This window comes from Vidua macroura, chromosome 3, assembly GCF_024509145.1.
Source record: "Vidua macroura isolate BioBank_ID:100142 chromosome 3, ASM2450914v1, whole genome shotgun sequence".
Taxonomy (NCBI): Eukaryota; Metazoa; Chordata; class Aves; order Passeriformes; family Viduidae; genus Vidua; species Vidua macroura.
Genome location: NC_071573.1, coordinates 57,339,866 through 57,355,446, shown reverse-complemented (window position 1 = coordinate 57,355,446; position 15,581 = coordinate 57,339,866). Strand labels below are relative to the sequence as shown.

The 15,581-nt window shown below is 46.0% G+C and overlaps 1 protein-coding gene across 3 annotated transcripts; it reads right to left on the bottom strand.

Moving 5' to 3' along the window:
- Positions 1-38: 38 nt before the first annotated feature.
- ZBTB2 (zinc finger and BTB domain containing 2) lies at positions 39-10,385 on the bottom strand. Of its 3 annotated transcripts, none has more exons than XM_053973909.1 (3): positions 10,250-10,385; positions 6,317-6,501; positions 39-4,342 (listed from the first exon to the last, which is right to left on the bottom strand). In XM_053973909.1, the coding sequence occupies exons 2-3, from the start codon at positions 6,487-6,489 to the stop codon at positions 2,980-2,982; spliced, it is 1,536 nt and encodes a 511-aa protein (XP_053829884.1). In that variant the 5' UTR covers positions 6,490-6,501; positions 10,250-10,385; the 3' UTR covers positions 39-2,979. The 3 variants fall into 3 exon arrangements, with proteins under 3 accessions (XP_053829884.1, XP_053829886.1, XP_053829885.1); XM_053973911.1 differs by lacking the exon at positions 10,250-10,385 and adding an exon at positions 9,952-10,072; XM_053973910.1 differs by lacking the exon at positions 10,250-10,385 and adding an exon at positions 8,922-9,274.
- Between the last annotated feature and the right edge of the window lie 5,196 nt (positions 10,386-15,581).

Here is a 15,581-nt window from a genome sequence, read left to right as displayed (position 1 = left end):
CAAGTATTTAAAAGAAACCATTATCATAGCTCAACACATATTAGAACAGTCTCTTTATTGTGTTTTTTTTTTCTCTTTACCTGACAGTGTTATTTCATAAGAATAAATATTAACAGGTGAAAGTATCTCTGCTGAGCCTGCAATTTCACATTCCTTGTAGCAGCAGGACCATCATAACCCACTCCTTCCACAGCTGCTTTTTCCCTGCCCTACCCTGCTCCTTCTTGCTGGGCAGCACACCAGCCTGCAAGGCCACACTGCCCTCCAGAGGAGCTACCTGCCCAAGTGGGAGTCACCACTTCCCACCTTTTACATCCTCGATATTGCCAGCAGCAACACTGGCTTCAGTAAGGCTCTTCCCAGCTCATCTCCATCTCTGCACAATCTGTGAGTTGTTCAAAACCTTCTGCAGAGTTAAAATAAGGAACAGGTTTGACAGAAAAATAGCTTAAGAGTGGCTGTTTTTTGCTTGAGTCCATTCAACATGTAACCTAGCAAACATCATGATGTGCAAACAGTGGAGAAGAAGTGAGAGCAGGAACAATGTCTCACAATAAATGCTGTGGCCATATGCACCCTTACACAACCAGCCACCTGGGGAGTTGAGCTGAACTGCTGTACTTTGCCCCACAGAAGAATTGGAGCTTTTTTAAAAAAAAAATCTAAGCAGTGTTTAGATGTTTTTAAAAACATCCGAGCAGTAACTAACAGCTGAGGTAAGCAGTAACTAACAGCACCTTTAGCAGCTTCAGTCATTTTGGAAATGAACTTGTGACTATCCCCTAAACCACAGATACCTCAAAAGCTGGTGTTACCCTGAACTAGGAAAGGCTTATTTTGTTTTTCTATTCTGAGAGCATTTTGGACTAAGGAAGATGAAATAAACCCCACATTTAAGGAAATGATACTGGTAGATGAAGATCCTAAAGAAGTTTTAAAATGGGCAGCACTAAAATAATTCTGTAGGATGTTATTTTTTTACCTCAAAAGACTTCTATACTTTGAAGTCAATTGATTTTAAACCTATTACTCTAATAAAAGAGAGATAATAAAATCAATATCACTTACAATAAACTTTACAATAATGGTCACATCATAATAAGCTGGGAAAAAAATCTAATATGTAGAGACTTTTTGTGCTAAATCCACCTTAAGTATTAGTAAGCTCATTGTTCACCTGTGTGATGGATGTTTTAGTCTGATAAACAGAATACATTGCTTGGCTTTTAAGCTGATTCAGCAAGAGCTCATTCAGGAAGACCGAACACCACCAACAACCTTTCACCTTCAACTCAATAAATCATATCCCATTTAATTCAATTTTTATTCAATGAAATGATGTATAAAAACTTACAAATCTGAGAACTTAACTATACACAAAAAGATGATATTCAGTTTAAACATATACACAGAGAAGAGCTGTGGTTTGTGACTTGCCCTCTCCCACCCCTCCCCCCAAACACACACTGTCTCCATTTATGATGGGGCACTTTTTCTGTCCACTTAGACTTTCTGTTGGCCCAGTAATTGCTCAGTGGGCTGCACTTCTGCTGTCAGTTTAGGTTTTTAGGCTACCAGCAAAAAATCTGGGCATCTATATAAAATAATAAAAATCAACAACTTGATTTTTAACACAAAGATGCAGTACTGCCACCAGCAGTAACTAAAACTACAGAATTCACCCTTTCAGTTTTTGCAGGCTTTGACTTGGCTTTCAAAATAACAGGACTCTCATAGAGCAGAATTTCCCAGCCAGCACTACAGATTTCATTTTAAAACAACCATGATCACCTGTTGCTAGAACACCGTTTATCCTCCCTCTTAACTCATGCCATTAGACCAAATGAAATCATGGACGTTCCTTGCCTGAGTAAGGGAATAAAGCTTTTCTCTCTTCTTTCATCCAGAATGACTCAAAGCACTCCATAGTTAACAACACAAGCATGTGCTGCACTAACGATGGTGCAGTGCTCACCAGTATGCCACTTCTCTAGTTTCCTTGGTAGCTTGGGTGACAACACTTACCTATTGGCTTCTCTTTGACAGGTCAATAAAAATGCACACAGCTCAGGACATTCCAAATTTGGTTACAAGCAACCTGTGCAATGACTAGCTTTGTCAAACAACTAAAAGACATTCCAGGCTGAATCTGAGAGCAGGTGGCCAGTTACTTAAAAAGGATGTGTGCATTTATTTACCTGTACCAAATATACACACAGACACTTTATATATATATAAATCTTTATACATATACAGTATTTATATATATATATATATAAAGATTGCCATCACATTACTATTACAGCTACTTAAGTCAGAAGTTGACTAAGTAACGACTTTGCTTGACTCTGAAACAGATACCCAAAGGCAGGCTTGAAGGAAAACATAGGCTAAAAGAAAACCAACACCCAACACCCTCAGCTCTATTTAACTCAGTGAACAGAGATTTCTGCATTCCTTGAGGAAAAGTTCTGAGGGCTTAGGTTATAACCTTAATCGACTTGCATGTGGACTTGTAAAGAGCACGGTGTTTAATCTGCCAGATCTCAAAATGCCATCTACCAGGGAAACTAAAATACATAAATCCTTTGCTTACCAAACTGATACTCTGTTTCTCATTACACTCGTCATTGTATCTAAATACACTTTTAAGCAATCTAACTTTTGTTTAAAATCTATTAAATTTGGAATAACTAATACTATCAACATAGTTAGCTGGATTGTTTTTTCATATGTTCCTTTGTATTAAAATCAATTTTGTTGTGGTTTGATGCAAGAGCTTTTTGTTTGTTTTGGTGGGAGAGGCAAAGTCCAATTTCCTAATGTGCCAGTACAGTTCTGGTTGCTGAAGACAAAGGGTGGGAAGGAGGTTCCTGGAAAAGATGGCAGGGGTAAGTGAGGTAAGAGGTAGGGGTAGGAAAAATTCATTTAATAAAAAATGAGTAAAGAAACTTTAAAAAATTGATATAGGTTTCACATTCAGTCTAACAACACTGCTTCCTGCTCCTTTTTGATGGAGGCTAACACTGCATTATCAGTCTCTGTGGCTTCTGTGTCCCCACCACCTAACAGAATGGAGCGATCTTCTTCTAGTGTAAAGACAGAGTTTTGATTTTGGCACGAATGTTTGACTACTTCATTGGGAGTTGAAAAAGTTTTGTCACACAAGTTACATTTGTAGGGCTTGTTGGTTTGTACTAGCATGTTGTCCATTTGACTGCCTTCCTCAAAAGTACAGAGCTCCAGAGTCTGTTTATCCACCATCGTGTACGTGTCCATGCTCTGGTTTAGGCACACGTGTCTGGCAGCCTGGTTAGCCCTACAAAAGCTTTTGTCACAAGTGCTGCACTTGAAGGGCTTGCCTGTATGTATGTACATGTGCTCCCTCCAGTGGCTTTTCTGAATAAATTTGCGACCACAGATGGAACATTCATATTTCCGTCTCTTTACCTCCCTCTCTTGATCTGCCTGCTCCAGGTTGTCAATATCTGCAATATCGGAAGGGGGAGGTGTCTCTGACTGCTGCTGCCCATCAATTATTGGGGAGTCTGAGATCTGCTGCAGCTCGCTATCACTAATCATTCCCGCTTCAGGCACTTCCATGGCATCTTTATCAGCTGTGTTGTTACAGAGAGACAAGGAAATATTACTTTCTCCCTGCTGGCTAGATGTGAAGGGAACTCCCGTGTGGATCTGCAGGTGCTCCCGCAAGCTGCTGCGCAAGTTGAACCGGCGACCACAGAGGTGACAGGCATAGTATTTTGGGAAGCTTCCGTTCCTTTTCATAATGCTTGGCTTGACATGTGCTATTGTGAGAGAGGCAGGCTGTTCATCTGAAGAAGATGCTTCCATATTGCCCTCTTCTCCCGAAGGTGAATTATTACCAGCAGCAGATACCAATTCTGGAGATAGAGAAGATGGCAATGGGTCAGAAGCGGACATATTTGTCCGGGTCACTTGTGGCAGATTTGCACCCAACTGCGAGAGCTGTGAACCTTCAGAAGCCTGCTCTTGGTTCATTCGTGATGTCTGAGGCCGTGGTTCTCGCCCGAGTTTGTCAGTCGCCGACGTAACCTTAGTGGGATGTCTTATCTGGTGATCTGCAATCTGAATGCCATATAATGAAGATGCTAATGGAAAGACTTGATCCGGGTGAGAAAAAGTTCCCTGACTTGCAAGGCTGGCCTCTTGAATTAGTGGATATGCATGCAGAAACTTTATTCCCTGTTCTAGTCGAACTGGGTCAATGAGTTGTGGTGCCATCTTCCCAGTGTACATCAAATGCAAGAGATAACTGAAGATATCTGGCTGTATGTCGGTTGCTTTCAAACGGACACATTCACTGAAAGGTGAAACAAAATTACAAATAAGACATAAGGGAAATATTTTTTTCCAGTTCTATATTATTCAAGCCTTGATACAAATAGGAGGTTTCTACTTAAATTCAAAAGACAGAATCTGCAATAAATATTAAGGGAAATGCTTTACTGTGAAAGAGCTAATCTTAGGAGCTACTTGAAAGATGACTCCTTTCCTCGTGAAGTAACTGGCTTGAAAGAAAAGCAGTCCCATTGCGACCTATACCATTTTAAACTGCTGTTATGTTGTAAATGTGTTGTCACATATTAATATATTTTGTAAACTGCAAAGACATTTCCCCCCTTTTCTTGGCTGGATTCAAACACATCTGTAGCTAAATTACAACCTGCTAGCACAGGACTCTAAATTCACAGTCCAATAAACTTTTCTCAGTGTTTAGCCCTGAAAACACCTAATTCATCTGGCACTTGCCTGCTGGGCTTATATGTCCTACTAGAATTTACAACTAGAGTTCTGCAAACGGGCGGTATTCCGTTGTCCCAAGTGCATTATGATCCAGAAACCATGCAGGACAGGGTGTGAATTCACCCGGGGATCTGATGCAACAGGTGTAACCTGTGGAATCCAGGTTCTTTACACAGCAGAACAGCAGCTTTTTTTTCCTTGAATAGGGAGGAAGAAACAGCAGGACCAGTGGACTGCCTGGTCAGCCTAGCAGTCCCTTGATTAGAGCACTCAAAGGGAGATGCTTTGGCTGTGATGCCCTCTTCAGCCCAACAGGACTGAAACCAACACCACCCTCCAGCTCAGAGTGTGCCCCATGCATCAACCTTTACGATGCTCTGGACTGAGACAGCTACCACTGTTCTAGATAAGGCTGTATCTCTGAGCAGAAAGTAAGGCAAGGTTCACAGAAGAAGAAAGAAAACAGGGAGCTTCTTTGTGAGGTCAGTTAGCTAACAGGAGAGGAACTGGGATTCTAATTATTTTTCATAAGTATTTGTAGCTCCTCTATTAAAAACAAACATAAATAAACCACAGAAATTCAGAAATGGACAGGATTGTGTGTTGTGGTCTGAATGCTCTAACTACAGCAGGCTACCAAGCTGAGAAGGAAATTATAGCCAATTCTTCCATTTCTTGAGGTGCATGCTTTCTTGAGCTCCCTCTGTGACTGCCTTTGACAGATATATGACTCAAAAGTAAACTTTGCAATGCTGTCTGCCAAAGATGACTGTGTGCTCTTGATGGAGCATCAAGACTGATAACATCTGCCTGCACTCCTGTTTCAGAAGTGCAAATGCACTTCTGTCCTAGCAGTTCACTTCTGGCTAAGAACTCTTAGCCAAAAAGTTTGAATCACTTAACATAATCTTTTTGAGTTAGTTCAGATATTTTGGAAAAAGATAAAAAAATCTTTAAAGTGGTCTCACACTTTGGTGATCTTTTCAATCTCCTCAATATAAGCCTGTGGTACAAAAAAAAACCCCAAAAAAACACTGGAAGAAAAGTACCACAAACCCCTTTATTTTTCACCATAACGTAGTATTCTATTATTTAATTGACAATAAACTATAAAGAAACGAAACACATATACCTCTTTTGTAAGTTTATTTCTCAAAACCTCCTAGCAAGTACTTATTGGATTGTATGTAACATTACACAAATGTCAACAACAGTGTCAAGACAGAGCAGAAGATAGTGACTGGGGGAAGGAAGCTGCAGGAGAAAAGACAGGATCTTTGAAGTATTCAATTATAGAAAATCAATTTTCTATGTTTTTTAAGGACAAAGAACTTGTGCTAAATTATAAAATTAATGTTAATGAATCACAGTTCAACTTTAATATGTTTGAAAGTGAGGTTCTAGTTTGCATTTAAGACTGGATTCCATGCTCTTTATGTCATAACAAGAAGCAAAAAGAACATTTTGTTGCTAGACTTCCTTAGCTTAGTTAACTGAACAACATTTAAATGGTGAACCTTTTTAGAGTTACCTGGTTTGATGAACAAACAACATCTTGAAGTAGTTGGAGAAAGAAGCGAGGACAGATTTGTGTGCCTTGAAGTAGACATCCCCAATGGCAACTGTGCAGTCACACAGGAAACCGAACTCTCTCTGAGCATTTAGCTGCTGCAGCAGAATAAGTCCATGGTTGGCCAAATCCATTTTTTTTACACTCTGAAAAGCAAATGACTTGCATGTAAAACTTAACAGTAGATGCACAGATGCAACAGTAGCTGTCTATTACCAGATATTTTCACCAATATCCAGATGCCATACTTTAGTAACACATCTTAATCTCAAGTTACTGTACAAAAGATACCTTACACATAGGCAAGGATTTCTCTTTCATGATGGGAAATGCGATTCAGAAAGGTGTGAGTGATTTGCCAAGGCTTAAAGAGCAAAGGAGAACCAGGACCAAAGGGTTCTGGAAAGGCATGGTGTGGGTACTTGGATACAGAAATATAAATAGCTAAGGAAGAGGAAGATATATTAACAAGTAGTAAAAACAGCTATACAGAGTGGGAAAAAGAAAGTGTGTTGGTTGCCACTTGTCAGCTCAAATAGGAAAACTGATTTTCCTTTCTGATGTCAGTCACTCTCACCCATGCAAGTGAGAGTGACACAACCCAATAAAAGACAAGGTAGATACTTTTAATCTGGATTTTCAGTGTCTTTGTATATCTTTTACCTAGAAGTTATGGGTCCATCCAGCTGAATCCAAGCCCAGCATTAAATAACTGAACATTTGTGATGGTTATGCCCTCTCCTGGGAAATACCAGATACATACCTAAATCTTCCTAGGCTCAAACAGTGAATTCATTCTAGGTATTGGCAAGCCCTCTGGACTATCAATACAGGAGGGGCCAACCTTTTCACCTGATAACTATTGATCTATTTATTGAGACCAGCCACAACAGCATTTTTAAGAAGTCTGCATGCCTCATGCCTGCCTAGAAAAATCAAGAAACTCAAAGGGTGAGAGGTGCAGTTCTGTCCATGGCTGCCCATCGGCCACCCACCAGGTAGGATAACCAACAGTGAAATTCAGCACTGACCCGAGCCCCCTTAGGCCAGGGCTTCCACAGCCCCTCACCTCCTGGGCACCTCCTTGTACCAGCTGCTGGAGGCTGCCCACAAAGAACTACCTAAGAGCTAGAAACTTTTTATTAAGGATTCAAGGGCAGTCTTGGAAGCAAAAATTAGTAACTTTGGGGGAAAAAAATAGACAGGAAAACACATCAGGACAGTTGCCCATGGTTGGATGGATGGATGAATATAGGGCTAGTAAGATCAGCGAGTGGAAACAAACTTAAAGCAAATAGAGCTTCGGGCAAAAGTGAAAGTATGAAGCAATGTAAATCTGTACATAAACATACAAAACAGCAAGAGAAGCCAACAAATTCCTGTCCATGTAACACCCAGAACAGAAACAGAACAGAACAGAAAGAGAACTTGAAACTAGAAGTGGATCAAAACTTTTATAAAAAGTCTTGGGTGCAATCCCCTCTAAACTTAACTGCAGTTATCAGAATTTAAGTCAGGTTCAAGCAGCTAGTTTCTTTTACACACTAAGAGCATGGCTTTTTGGGAAAGAGAACAGAAATGTATTCCACATATGCCGGTATGTTTCGTCACTGGAGAAGCAAGTATTTCTACTTGCCAGACAGGGAAGAACTCCCTCGTATTTAAAGCAATAACCAAGCTGACCAAATGCATTCCTTTGCATTCACATGAGATCAGAACTCACTGGAGACAGGGGTGTAAAGACAAAGAAGGAAATACAGTGTAAGATACAGCTGATTATTTTCTTACAGTAAATAAGAGAAAAAGAAATTAGGCTTCAGCTCTCTTTAGGTACATATTCTCCCCCCTAAACTAATGTTTGCATAACTAAGTTTGTACATACAGTATGCTAAGATTCTCTCTCTCTCTCCACAAGAGGGAATACCTACACTCAGCAGGAACAAAAATCATGTTGAGTGTTATTTAATCCTGCAAGATACCCCATGTGGGTGATACAGAAAACGCTAGATTTTTTTTTTTTTTACTTTTAATTTTGATTATTAATGTGTTCTACATTTTTTTTAATTCAGTCTGGTTTGCACTTGGACAACAAAACTTGCAAATCGGAGCAAACCACCAATGTGAAGGCACTCCAAGCCAGACAAGCATTCTTTCTAGTTATTACCGTCCTAAGTGTATTTAGTTTGGAGCTTCACTCTTACCCCAAACAGCAAGCCCTTCCGTACAGACCTGAATTGAACTTTTAAAAAAATGATACATGTGCACAACATTGTGTTTTGCATGTATCTGGATGGTATCTAAACGCTCTAGCTAAAAGCACTGCAGTAATTACACTCCAAGGAAATGACAGGGCAGATGAAAAGAGCGAGGAAAGCACTTTGCACATTACAGTATGCGTGTGCTCAGGAATTTTACCCTTAGCTAAATGAAGTGGTGATTAACACCGGCAAGGCCGCATTTCAGTGCTGACCGATTCAACAAGTGTGTGAAATACTCGTGCCCTGAAACCCCGTGGGGGCAGCGCTTCCCTGCCCGGGCCCCGCTCTGCCGCGGCTTTGCAAGTTACCTAATCTGTTCAGCCCTGGCTGAGAAGCCACGCGGGGCCGAGCCCGTTCGGGCAGGGTGCTCGCTCCGGAGACACCGCATGGAAAAGGGGGCGGCACAAGCCCAGGATAACACCGGGGAAGCGCCGGCACCGCTCCGCGGGAGTGGGCCGGGTACGGGCAGCCAACCGGGCTGGCAGGGAACAGCTCGGGCACGGCGCTTCCCGCTCTGCCCTCGCACCCTGGGCAGCGAACCTCGACAGCACCGAGCCCGCGGCGCTGCTCCCGCTCCGACGGCAGAGGGCACCGGCGCGGCCCCGGCCGCTCACAGACGCGCCACACCTCCCGCAGCGGCGGCAGCTGTCCGCTCGGCCCTCGCCCTCAGCCCGGGCGGCGGGCGGGGACCCGTGATGCGCCTTCCCTGCCTCCCGCCTCCCGGCCCCCGCCCGGGCCCTCCCGCCTAGCCCGGGCCGGGGGCGTATCCGGCCGCGCGCCCGCTCCATGCCCGGAGCACGCTCGGCCCCAGTGCGGGAGCGGACGGCGCCCTCCCATTGGCCGCCGGGGCGGAAGGCCGGGCGGCCGCGCGCCGCTCTCACTGGCTGCGCCCCGCCCCTCCCTCCTCCCGCTGGCCCCGCCCGCCGCCCCCCCCGGCGCACGCCACGCGCGCACGGACGGGACGGAGACGGCGCGCGAGACGCAGCGCGAGCGGAGCCGCCAGGGCGCGCGAGACGGGAAGAGCCGCCGCCGCCGCCGCCGCCAGGGCCGGCCCATCCCAAGCCGCCGGGGGGGGGCGGGGGACAGGCGGGGCCGCCCCGCCCCGCGCGCGCCGGATCCCGCTGCTGCTGCTGCTGCTGCCGCCGCCACCGCCGCCGCCGAAGGGGGCGGGAGGGAGGCAGCGCGGGCCTCAACCGGCCGAGCCGAGCCCCGCGCCGGGCGGCACCGGCTTCCCCGGCCCCCTCCCTCTCTTCCTCTCTCTCCGCGACCCACCCACTCCACTCCGGCTCGGCCCGGCCCTCCCCTCGGTGCGCACCCATCCCCCCCCCCCCCCCGTACCGTGTCCCGGATGGAGCCGCCCGGCCCGGCCCGGACCGGTCCGGCCCGGTCCGGCGGGGATTCACCGGGCAGTTCCACCTCCCGCCCCGCAACCCCCTCGGCCCTCTCGGACCCGGCGGGGCCCGGGGAGCCCCTCACACACAATGCGGAGGTAGGGCCGAGCAGGCCCCGCCGCGCCCCCGCCGCCGCCGCCGCCTCAGCCCGGGCCGCGGCCGGCGCGACGGGGCCGGGCGCACGTGCGGGCGGCGGGGCCGGGCTGCCCCGCGGGGCGGGCGCGGCGCGGCCGGTGCTCGCTCACCTGGGGGGCGTGGGGGCCGCCGGGTGGCGCCGCGCGGGGGCCGCCGCCGTCTCCGCGCCCGGCAGCAGCAACAACGGAGTCAGCGCGGCGGCGGCGGCGGCGGCTTTTCCTGTCCGGTTACGTTCGGGTCACATGACCGGGAGCGGAGCACAGAGGCTGCGGCGAGGAGCCCCCGCCGTGGGGGAGGGGAGGCGGCGAGCGCTGTGGCGGCAGCGGGAGACACCCAGCCCCCGCCCCTCCCTCCGCGCCCGCCCCACCACCGGGAACGGGAGCGGCCTTCCGGGCACCCCCGGGGCAAAGCCGCTGCTCCTGTCCTAGAGAGGCGCGCTGCCCCTTTAAAACTCCCGGGCGGCAGAGGCCGGTGTAGCCCCCCTGCACCCCCCTCCGCCTCCAGCGCTGCGGGATAACGGGGATCGTGGCGGCGTGCGGGGCTGGGATGGGGCGGTGCTGTGCCGTGCCCGCCGCCGCCTTCCCGGCGCCCATCCGGCCTCGCCGTGGCGGCGGAGGCTGCTCGGTGTCGCCACCGGGGGGCCCCGGGCCCCGAGCGGCTCCCGCCGAGCGGTGCTCGGCGGCGGGTGTGGGATCGAGGGATGGATGCCGCCGGGTGCTGCCCTCGCGCTTGCTGCCGGGGAGGAGTGACGGGCGCAGGTGCGTCCCGGCGCTTTCCGCGGAGTCGCCCGGGATGTGGGACACGGGGATGGGCCGGCAGCGGCGGGACGCGGTGTCCCGGGCCTATCGGGCACGAAGTCTGAGAGCCGGTGCCGTTCTCCGCGTCACCCTGGCTGCTCTCCAGGTGTCATTTATAGGAAGTTTCGCTCCGGTGCGTCGGGAAGGGGCGGCGTGGGACCGATCTCTGTGAAACTGTCCTGGGCACGCCGTGGCGGAGCTGTCAGATGGGAGGTTACAAGTTCAGTTGTCAAAAAGAGTGATTCAGCGTACAAATGTGGAGAGGTTGGCTCTGCTTGCGGTCTGTTCAGCTGGACGCAGGTTATTTGAAGCGGGTATTGCCTTTTTAAGGGATGATATAGCTGCTGTATGTAAAACTCGCATCTGCAGCTTCCCACAGTGGCAGATCTGGTTGTGGTGGAGTGCGGAGGGAAGGTGGCTGTAGCAAGGCCTGGTTTTATCCAAATCCAAGGCATACCGTAGAATAATCTGTGGATGCCTATAAAACTGTATAGAGAAATACACCAAGAGACATACCTGGAAATACATGTATGTCTGCAATACATGGAAAAAATTGTCGGTCTTGCAGAAGTTACTAAGTCAGAGCTGTTGGCGTGGAGCAGGGATGCTGTCTCCTACAAGAGGCTCTTGGATGTGATTTCTGCAGGCAGGGTATCAGTCCAGGGACAGCTGGGATTCATCTGCTAAGTGGAGCAGTGGCATGGACAGAATCATTTTCAGAGAGAAACTTTGTCATTGTTGTTGAAAGACCTTGTGGGAAGATGTTTGGCCAGCAATAGGTGAAGGGGGTTCCTTTGCACCTCCTGTCCTAGAGCCCTGCTCCTGCTGTCCTCCAGAGTGCTTTCTGTTGTTCATGGCGAACAGCATATGCTACAATGCCAACAGTCTGAATTAGGTCCAGATGATTATTACTTTTTTTAGGGTACTTATTTAAGCAAACATTTAGGGGCCTAGCTGTTCCTGGGATGTTGTTTCTGTGATAATTAAATAAGATATACTATGGAAAAAAAGGCCCAAACTTTGAACTCTGCATCTTGACAGCAGGTGTACTGTTGGGGAGGAGAAGTCTTGTATCTTGTCTGGTTTGTAGATCCACAGATGATTGCAGCTATCTCAGGCAGCTGTTACTTCTACAGGATCTAAATTGATAAAGGATTAGACCAGTTTTATGTGCGTCTGTCTGACTTAGCCATCTCCCACTGAAATTAATGGATGTCTTGATAGGCACAGCTTGAGTCTTTGCATCAAATAGCTCATGAATATTAATTTATTTACCCAAATTAAACTGCATTTGAAAAGTGCAGGTTTTTAAGACTAGTGAAGTCTTAAAAAAAACCCAACAAACCAACTCCAAAACCCAACAACTTTTAATTTTAATGGAGCTGAAAGCTGACTGTCTGCTGCTGTTCCAGTACTTAGAATAAAGCATCTGAACAGAACCTAATCCTTAAGACCCATCTCGAATAGCTGAGATCTTCAAAACATGTCCATTGTAGTTCAGCACAACTCTCTGAGTTCTGCTATGTGAGCACGTGGCAGAAAGTTTATAGAGTGTATTTAACCAGTCTACTTGGCAATTTTTTCCCCTGAATGGTTTCCCTTGCATTTCAGTTTTGCAAGCTAAATACAAAGTAAAGAGAGTAGATGGGCATTTGAACTCAAGTCGCTTAGTGTTTGATCATCTGTCTCATTCTACTGGAAGATATTGAAAAAGTGATATAATTTTTAATTTAACTGAGTGGGCTACTTAGGAAAACCAGTGTGTTTCTGGTAGGCTTTTTGGCCTCTTTTTCTCTTTCATGCTGCACTTGCTTACTTCTGTGTTGGCATTTGTGTGGGATTCTCCTCTGTGCTGTCTCTGAAACTGGAGAAAAATTAACTTTGCTATGGTTTATTTGTATTATTAGCAGCTCATAATTCAGCTGTAAAGCACCTTTATTTGGACTGCAATACTTGAATCCAGCAATAATGCAGTTTCTAATACTGTTGGATTCAAGGCCTGTTGGAATCTCTAGAAAGATGGCTGTGTGGAGTGTAATGTTGCCAAACTTCAGACCTTCAATACTGACTGACACCTGAGATGTGTCACCTGTGTCGCAGGGAGTGATAAGCATTCACCTGATCAATTTGGGACACCCAACTTATCATGTGAATCTAAATTATTACTCTATCTCTTCAGATTTTTGGTTTGTTTCTTTCTTAGGTTACAATCCATGCACCTGAAATTGTAATAAAAATGTATCCATGTCTCATTAAGTGACATTACTGTGCTTTCAGTTTTTATGTGCTGGCTTTCCCTCCTGAGTTTCTAGAGGTACTTGATTAGGATTTCTTTCCCACTTTTATGACTTTTTGAAAGGACTGTTCAGACTGTTTGAGATAGTGCTACACACATCTGAGCACATTCTTAGTTAGGTGTGATGCTGTTGATGACAGGATCAGTCCCTAGGTTTTGGGTTTTACTTTGGTCTGCACGTATTTGGATTAAAGGCAGCATTTTGCCTGATAAGATCATATTTTATATTGTAAATGAGCATGCTGCTGATGATATAAGTGTTAATAGGATGATGGAAGTGTCTGCTAATCTGAGTAAAAAGTCACTTGAGCAGTGGGAGGAACTTGATCCAGTCTCAAATCCTGTGTGTCCTCTTGGATGAGTTCAGTTGAAATCTGGAGTGGAATAGCAGATTTTTTTATCGCTATAGTCAAAACCTCAGCAGCTCTAGTGATGTAATTAGGCTCAAAGTGCTAAGATTTTTTGTGAGTTTTCAAATTTCTCTGCATTTTTGAAAAGTAAGAGAGCAGAGTTGCTGTTCTGAAGAGCTCTTTGCTCACTGCTCCCTGCAACATTGCTGACACACTCTCAAAGGAGTGCAAGCCATGGGCATCTGGGAGTTGTGTGTCCTAGGCAATGCATGGGAATTGTTCCCTGAAGGTGTGGGACCCTATTTCACATGGGTACAACTGTAGTAAACCAAGAGTTTATGTCAATGCTGAAAAATCTCTTTTATTAGCACAGCTGCCATTTCTAACACTTCCACTTTGGATTTATGCTGGCAAGAAGGCTTGGTGGCAAGTGTGACAGCTGCAGTAGCTTCTTCCTAGAACATTGTACCTCTGAGAGTCTCCAAGCTTTTTTCTTCCAGGACTCTGTCCTCCTCCTGTTAGAATTGTGCACATAGTTTATCCAAGTCTCACCTATCTTTCAGACAGCATTGTAGGAATGTAAAAGTGATCCCTGGGAAAACTGATATAAGGGCCCAGCAGCAATAGTGGAATGGCTCTGCTTTTTCTTGCCTTGACTTCCCTACTCTTCCTTGCCTTGCTGTTGGGATATGTTCATGACAGGTGAGTGGTCATCCCCAAGGAGATCTGAGCTTTCACATTTTTGTTGCCAGTAGGTTTGGTGGTCTGACAGGTGAAGGAGATCCATGGTGTGTGAGCCACCTTTTGTATAGGCTGTATGAGCTGAAAAGATGAAGAAATAAATTGATCTCCATTGTTCTGTAGGCTAAGCTGGTTTTCTGGTATTGGGATATTAGGAATTGTTTCTACACCTAGTGAACAAAATTAGTTGAGTATCTGCAATTTAGACCAGGGAAAATAATTATAACCATCATTTTGTCAGTACAATATATGTCATTTAAGGAAATGGTTTAACTGTGTGTAGTTTTTCTTGTTAAGAGACTCATCTCTGTCAGGAAATTTTAGTGTAACCCAACTAACACAGTTCTTGCAGTACAGATTAGCCATCTATTTTCTGCCTTTAGCTTAGTCTGAAATGAGCCTTTTTACATGGGCCCTGCTCACTTTTAACAGGTAAAGGTCAGACGTGACAATGTCCTCCTGGCTGGAGTGACATTTTTAGTGGAGCTTGACTATAAAGTTACAGCAATATATGTACTTGCATGTGTTGTTTTCCTTAGAAAAAAAGATTCAAACTGCAGTAGTTCTCAGGTGCATTTTTAATGGCCATGCACGTGAGGTGTTCAGATGAAGCAGCTCTCAGTGACAGAGCTCCAGGGAAGTGTGTGTATGCATCCAGCAAGCAGAGCTGATGTGAACAGCACAGCAGAGAGCAGAGATTGACTCTGTACCCATGAGTGCTGTCACCCCAGAGAAACTATTGGAATTGAGTCACAGCTCTCAGCATTCCTTGCTGTTTTACAAACAGCTACTCTTGTGACAACTTCCCAGCAGATCTGCCAAAGAAAATCATGTATAAGTTATCCTTTACCTTATCTGACAGAAAAAGCAGAGATAGAAGCAGTTTGCACAGTTAGGATCCTTATAAAGAATGGTCTAACAAGGCTCCATATGAACAGATTTTTACCGTTCAATCTTAATTTTTTTAAAAAGGTTAAAATTTCAGAGTTCTGGGTATTTTAGGATTCCTCTCTTGTTTTCCTTGCATATTCTGTATTTATTGCTATTGCATTTTTTTTTCCCTCAAGTGACCCTTACTAGTTAGACTCATTTTGATGAAGACTCAAACTGTGCAAACTGTAGTGAGGATGGTTGTTTTCAGTTACACTGGGAGAGCATGGGGTGGGTGAGGTAGGCAAAAGATGGGTGTGGTCTCACAAATAAGGCAGTTTTGCGTTGCTTCTGGAGCTTGAGTCTCATCCTGCCTGTGCCATAAAAC

What these genes read in the sequence shown, in the direction of transcription:
- ZBTB2 (XM_053973909.1), bottom strand. Translation starts at nt 6,489, where the DNA reads ATGGATTTGGCCAACCATGGACTTATTCTGCTGCAGCAGCTAAATGCT. An exon ending in TTGTTTGTTCATCAAACCAG is followed by an intron (nt 4,343 to 6,316) that starts GTAACTCTAAAA and finishes TTCACCTTTCAG; the next exon opens with TGAATGTGTCCGTTTGAAAG.